Below are 7,567 nucleotides of genomic sequence, written 5' to 3'. Positions count from 1 at the left end.
ATTAGGTACTGTTCTCGCGGCCCGCGTTGAAACAGTGCTTTACTCCTAAATGTCCAGTCTACTGTTGTGCCTCAACGCATTTCTGGGAGATTTTTTTTTTCTATCATTTCACAAAAAGTTGCCAAACTGAGTGGATATGTAAAAGATATTCTTTGTTTTCCATCACTTCGACTTGGTGGGTTCTCCTCCATTCCATCTTTGGTTAAGGGTGTCAAATTGGAATCGAAATCAAAATCCAAAATTAGTTTCGCACTGAATATTCAGCACCAAATCAAATAAAACGAAATATGATTACAATTCGGATCTAGGGAATAGAATCGAGCTGGCCAGCTAGGACTTGATTACTTTTCGGTTCCAACATAGGAACCAATGATCAGAATCAAAATCGAACCGAATTTGGGTATCAATACATTATAGTATATTAAAATAATATAATACTAATATATTATAGTATATTAAGACATTTAATACTAATATTTTATAATATATCTTACCAATTTTAGTTTTAGATTTTATAATACTACTATATTATAGTAGATATATTATAAATTTTGGTACAAAAATCGGATCCAAACCACGTAGGAACCGAAATCATAAGTTTTCACTAACCAGCTCTCCTACTCGGAAAAAAGGTATCACAAAATCACAGAGAAAAAAGAGAAAGGCCTTTATCCCAATTCTGCTGCAAGGGTATTAAGCACGTATTGAAACTCATGATACTCTCATTTATTTTCAAACAAAATGGACTATTTTTGCACCAAAATTAATCATCCTAAGAAAGTGATTGTACTATACTATAGGTGAAGAAAAACTTTCCCATGCATCTTTGTTTTAGTTTTGTAAAATTTGTAAACAACTCTTTCAAAAAGTAATTTGTAATTATTTGCATATCTGACTGTAAAAATATTCTCAAAAGTATTAAAAACAAGAAAAAATCTTTCATTGGTTAGTCATTTGCAAAAACCCTTAAAAAAATCCTACATCGTCATCCCTCTCAACTTTTTTTCTTATCAAGGGTTGTGTTTGATACGCGTTCTTGAAATAAGTTCTAGCTCTAAAATACATTCTAAAGCAAGAAAATGAAAAAGAATTGGATTCAAAATGCAATCTAACCAAACAAAAAAGACAATTGAGACAATAGGGTATGGATGTTTGCTTTCATATCGTCAATGGAAAAGCATAAAGTCCAAGGGATTAAGTTAATTAATAAAACCCTAAAATGGAGGGGAATAAAAACCTAGTTTCTCTTCACCCAGGTTGAGGAGAGGGATCTCTTCATCCATATTGGACTAGAGATGGTTACTTTGGACCATAAACAATAGGAGGAGGCAGTCTCAAACAGGTGTAATTGCTTATCGCTATGCTCACACTGGTGTCGCTACTGAAAAGACACAGCAAAAAAAAAAAAAAATGACATTCTGAAATTGCAGATATTCCAAAATTCCAGCCTTGCCTTTCAAGGCCAGAAAACCAATCTTCCAAAGCTTCAAGCATTTAAAGACCTTGCAGATTGGGCGCATAGAGACGCTTACAGAAAACCTGGACTTCATATGATGGAATTTTTAAACACTGCATGGCCACAGACATTCCTTCCAAAGACTGTAAAATACAAAGGGCCAAAGGAACCAAAAGACAAAAGGATTAAAATTGCAATTACAAAACTATCAAGAAAGATACAAACTAGTCTAAAGCTACATAATGTACAGAATTTGGCCATGCACTTGCCCTCATCAAAATTCCAGAAAGTCCATGAAGTCCCTTCTCCCTTTAACCTGGTAAAAAGCAGAGGGCTAAGGGAAATAGAAAATACAAAATTTAAAGGAACAAGAGATCAATCATAAAAGTACAAGAACAAATAAATTGGAGATGAGAACCCTCACAGACTGCTCTGAGTTTCATTCTCTGGACCCTATTGAATTTATCATATTCAGGACATGAGACATGTAGGAGGTCAGTGGTTCCTGCTAAAGTTATCTGCCCCAATATTAACCCAATTGATTATTATGGTCATCTGGTCTGTGTTTTAAAACTCAGAAGAAAAACAACTCACTTGGTGGCCAGCCGAACCAGATCAGCAATCTAACTGGGCAGATCGCCAAGTCAATACCAAAATGGTAATTAATTATGAAATATCGGGAACCTTTGTCATGCTCGGGGATTTATTATGATTTTCAGAAACAGAGAAACGGGGGTAAGGCTGTCTACCTATATACCCTCCCAGAACCCTGCTTAAGTGCGGGAAGCCTTTGTGCACTAGGTAACGACCTTTTTTTTAGAAACAGAGAAACGGGTGGCAGTGGTATCAATATCTTCTCAAGATGAGATCTGAGAGAGATTGAAGTTCCGCCGAGAACACCGAACATTTGTAACCTCAAATTTTTTTTTTAGTGCTGACAAGTGTCAAAACGACAGAGGGACAATGTAACAAATTCCCAATCACAATTGGGTTACACCAAGAATTTTCTCTAAGTCCTTATTTATTTGCACTCATTATGGATGAACTAACCAGGCACATCCAAGACTCGGTTCCGTGGTGTATACTATTTGCTGATGATATTGACTTGATTGATGAAACTGTGGATGGGATTAATACTAAACTAGAGCTATGGAGATCGAACTTTGAATCAAAAGGTCATAGGTTGAGCAGAATGAAGACTGAATATATGATGTGCCCCTTTAGTCATTCTAGAAGAGGGGAGGAAGTGGTGAAGCTTGGGGAACAGGAATTACCCTGAAGGGATTGTTTTAAATACCTGGGGTCTATCATTGACAAAGAGGGAGATATAGAGGATGATGTTGCCCATAGAATTAAGGTATGGTGGATGAAGTGGCGAGGTGCATCGGGAGTGTTATATGACAAAAGAATGCCTATTAAACTCAAGGAAAAATTTTACAAGACAGTTATTCGCCCAGCTATGACGTATGGAGCCGAATGTTGGGCAGTCAAGAAGAGTATTTTCAATAAACTGAGTGTTGCGGAGATGAGAATGTTGAGAGGCTTGTGTGGCAAGACCAGGAGAGATAGGGTAAGGAATGAGTGTATTAGAGATGATTTGGGGGTTGCACCAATCCAAGACAAACTCCATGAGAGCCGATTGAGGTGGTACGACCATGTTCAACGAAGACCTATGGAGGCCCCAGTAAGGAAGAGTGACCAGATTCATTTGGAGGGAGCTAGAAAAGGTAGGGGTAGGCCGAAAATGACTATTAACGAAGTGATCCGAAATGATATGCAAAGTGTAGGGCTCGACCCTAGTATGACTTTGGATAGAGTTTCGTGGAAAGCAATGACTCGTGTTGCAGAGATGTTTCCATGATGCGTCTTTCTATACTGCTATACCTTCTTCTATTATCTCCCAAGTTTCTTCTTTTTAACCTCTCTTTCCTTTGCTTTGCTTTTCCCATATCAGATCCATGTAGCCGACCCCATTCAGTTGGGATAAAGTTAGGATTGTTATTGTTGTTGTTGTTGGTGGTGGGTTTCTTTTCCTCATATCATCTTATTGAGGACTTTCGCCAAGATGGGATATGAGAGAAAGAGGTGATCGCAACACTACTCAGATCTGAGTTTTGAGAATGAAAAGGCACTTGGATCTGAGAAGTTATGGCACCTTGTAGTGGCCTTCATTTGGCTTGGGCAACAGGCATTTTGCTCGTAAGTGGATTTATTTACTAATTGTCTATCAAATGCTTGACGCTATAACGGATTCGTGGTGTCTGGAGATGTTACCCCAAACAGAGAGTGAGGAAATTGCAGGGGGGTGGGAGACTGGAGAAATTGCAGGGAAGAGAAAGAGGGAGACTGGAAAAATCACAGGGGGAGAGGACACCAGGGACCAGGGAGAGTGAAGTAGCCACTTCATGAAGGCTACTTCTGGTTACAGGGGAAATGAAGGGAAGGGATATTAATTTAAAAAGAAAAATGAAAAATTCTGTAATCATCATTATGCTACTAACTTGAAAATCATACAAATATGATAAATTAAAATTTTCAAATAGATTCCTAACCCTATCATATTTTTCTTATTTCCAAAGAATTTTGCCGAAAACTTCAGGAAAAATTAATCACTACATTTACCAAATTTATGAGTTTGTTATACAATCATTGTTGGTATGATTGAATAACTTTCCATTTTTATATTGTTTTAAGTTCATTTCCTTTCCCTTCACTTTATTTTCAACCACACAGAGCCGAATAGAATGGTCAACAGGGTAAACTGCAACTTTTTGCTTCCTTTTTGGGCGGGGGGGATGCCTATGTTGCAGTTTTATCCAACACCAAGTCAACTGCGGCAACATTCTGATTGATCAACCAATTTTTCTGATCCACTTGGTGAAAAATCCAGAAGTAGTGACGCATGGGGGTGAAGCAGCAAGGTAGGTGACTGGTCTCAAGTGGATTGGCCAACCCCGTAGTTGACTCACAGAATTTTAGAAAACTGCATCTGATGCTTATCCAAATATCCAGCTGATTTGCAACCTAAAGATTAAGTATTCATGTACCTCTAAAATTGAATTGTATGAAACAAATGGACCATTGAATGGTTAATCATTTGCTTTGAAAACCCATCAACAGACATAACATAACCTCCTAATGTGGAATAGAGAAAAAATTAAGTGAGATGAAATAAGTGTAGCAAAAAAAAAAAAAAAAAAGAAGACATACCAGATAAAAGCAACTGATATTTCTGAGAACAGTCTGGCAATGCAATTCAGGACAATAGTGCTCCAAAATCGTTATGAGTTGAATTAATCAGTAACGGCTCGGAAAAGCCCTTTTGATTGATCATAAAACCATTTGCAAGAAAGAATTTTCTTGTGAAACTCAGAAATGTCACTACATGAAGCCTACCAAAAATTTCATTATAATAAAATACAACTGTATCTGCAGACACACAGAGCCTACAAAATCATAAATACCATCAGTGCCCATGATGAGCAACTGATAATTGGACACCCTGACACAGCAAGCATTAGTACTACCAGAAGCACCCTTTTGTGCCTTAAAAAATGATAAGGATTTTGAAGCAAATTGATAAAGGCAACAGTACAATGAAACAACCATGGATATCAAGACACGCAGTGCCTGGTGACATTTGTGTCAAATTACAAAAACAATTTTCACTTGATTTTATTGACAAGAATTTTAGGCATTATAACATCTTAAAGAGGTGGTGAATCAGAGGGTAAGGCTGCGTACACTTTGCCCCTCCAAGACCCTGCAGTAGCGGGAGCCTCGCGCACTGGGTTGCTCTTAAAGAGGTGGTGAATCAGCTAAGACATCAACTGATGCATTTAGAATCTGCCAATCATATGGTTGTCTTACGCAGTACCTAAAAAGAAATTGTTGGATTACCCCGACTCACATCTATTGACCTGGATTTTGATTCATTGATGCAGAGAAGTGACGCATATTAGCCAATTGGATCAATGAATACGATGTTCCTCCACCCTTCACCATATCAAACTATGTTCAAATATCACTCTTTTCATGCAAATCTCAAGTCTCAAATCTGACCAGTATGATAGAGCTTCATCCTCATACATAAGGATCTAGGAGAAACTACGACCCCAAGAAGAATCAGCTACCAGATGGGGCTAGAACTCTTCAAAGTAAAATTATAAAATCTCATAGATGAAATTCTCCATTTCAAACAGCCACTTGCTCTTGTCATTTGCTTCATCCTCCGGAGTAAATTTCTCATCACAGATTTGAAGGAACCACAATAGCTTAAGAAACATGGACTAACATTTCCCACAGTTCCCCCCACCCCCTTTCCTATTTTTGAGGGAAAAATCATCCACAGTTGAGTTAACAAAGACAATCCATAAGCTGCACCATTTCCCTTTTTCGAGTCTTGTTTTGTCCCCTTTTTTGGATTTCTTCTAAATGGACTGAAATAACAGAACTTAGGACTAACCATGGAGCAGGAAAATTTCTATTGTTCTTATAACCAACCCAAGATCTATAACCAATAACTGAAAAAAAAGAGAGAAAGACTGAAGGAGAAGAAGAAAAGAGAGACTGCAAGGAGAATAACAGTTGATTGTACTAGGCAGAAAGACTGAAGGAGAAGAAGAAAAGAGAGATTGCAAGGAGAATAACAGTTGATTGTACTAGGCAGCCTCCCTCCATCATATGATTTATAATAAATAGAATCAAGTAATTACAACCATAGCTGGAATAGGAAAGACAATCTTTTTTTTGGGGTGTATATCAAATGCATTAAAAGGAGGAAGGAAAATATAGCCCCAAAGGGGAAGTTACAAACCCAATAAGGGATGCAAAAGTCCAAAAAGGGCACCAATAAGGGCCCATTTGGGCAAAGAAAACTTCTACAACCTGGCCCGGATGCCCAAACAAAAGAGAAGGGCAAACCGGTTAAAATCGGGAAGAGAACCACAAATCCTAACAATCTAATCTCAACACAACAGTTCCTAGCTGCCAACACGAAGGAGCACTGCCGAAAAAGAGGTAGCCACGGTGGAGGAGCGCTGGCCTTGTGGAGGGCCATGGCATAATGAATAGGGTCGACAAGGCATATGGGCGCCGGCCTTTCGGAGGGCAACGGCGAAGTGGTTACCTGCCAAAAGCGGCTCAGCGGGCTGGTGCCAAAGAGGCTGCTGCTGATTGGGACAAAGATCCAGCAACCAACCGACCGAAAGGCAGGCTGTCGGCTGTCGGCAAGCCCAGTGGGGGTGGCAGGCAATGAGGGTGGAGGCCAATGCAACAAGCAAGCAGACAGACCAAACGAGCCTAGTATCCAAAAGGGCGGCCAGCCTTGAGGGGTTGACAACCAACGGAACGATAGGCCTGGTGGGAGTGTCATCCAAAAGGGTTGCAGGCTTAACGAGCAACCAACGAAGAGGCAGAACTGGTGAAGCAGGCGAGCCAATGGACAGATCAAACGAGCCTTGTGGCATCCAGAAGGGCGGATAACCAAGAGGGTTGATTACCAGCAGGATAGTAGGCCTAGCGATAGAGGCATCTAGAATGGTAGCAGGCCTGGCGGGATGATGACCGGGTAGCAACTAGCCTAAAAGGGGCCGACACCAACTCATCAACTAACAAAGCAAGGTAGGCGGCTGATGGGAAGGGGATCCGAGTAGTTGCAGCAACCTCAACACCGATCGAGATGGTCAACACTAGGAATAGAGGGAGAAGAAGAGAAAGGGAGTGGAGGAAGATGGGGAGGGAGAGAGAAGAAGGGAAAGAAGAAATACAGAAGAAGAAGAAAGGCGGAGTAGGGAGGGAGAAGAGAAGATAAGAGAGAGAAGGCGAAGGGAGAGGGGGGAGAGGGGAGTAGCCCAGCCTCATGGCCAGGCTGCTCCATAGTAGTGGCCACAAGGTTGTTCCTTTGCTTCAATTGTTTCTGTTGCTTAGGTTTTTCGAGAGCTGGGTTTGGTTATGAGGAAAGACAATCTTATTCTAACTACAATTAGGAAAAAACCAAAATAAGGAAAGAAATATTAACAAAAAAATAACTCTTAACACTCTTAACTCTAAGACTTGACTCATTGCACGATTGGGACATTCTCTTCCACCCCCCCCCCCCAAAAAAAAAAA

The 7,567-nt window shown here is 39.9% G+C and overlaps 1 protein-coding gene across 1 annotated transcript in view; it reads right to left on the bottom strand.

Moving 5' to 3' along the window:
* Nucleotides 1–1,400: 1,400 nt before the first annotated feature.
* Nucleotides 1,401–7,567, bottom strand: part of LOC122059156 — a 23,540-nt gene continuing 17,373 nt past the window's right edge. The window contains exons 9-10 of the mRNA XM_042621839.1: nucleotides 4,667–4,798; nucleotides 1,401–1,772 (exon numbers count right to left, since the gene is read on the bottom strand). Coding sequence (XP_042477773.1) covers nucleotides 4,750–4,798 — 49 coding nt within the window. The 3' untranslated portion in view covers nucleotides 1,401–1,772; nucleotides 4,667–4,749. The remainder of the gene's footprint in view (nucleotides 1,773–4,666; nucleotides 4,799–7,567) is intronic.

The sequence above is a fragment of the Macadamia integrifolia genome, chromosome 13 (assembly GCF_013358625.1).
Source record: "Macadamia integrifolia cultivar HAES 741 chromosome 13, SCU_Mint_v3, whole genome shotgun sequence".
Taxonomy (NCBI): domain Eukaryota; kingdom Viridiplantae; phylum Streptophyta; class Magnoliopsida; order Proteales; family Proteaceae; genus Macadamia; species Macadamia integrifolia.
The sequence above is the reverse complement of the archived record's forward strand: the minus strand, read 5'-3'. Positions and strand labels throughout refer to the sequence as shown.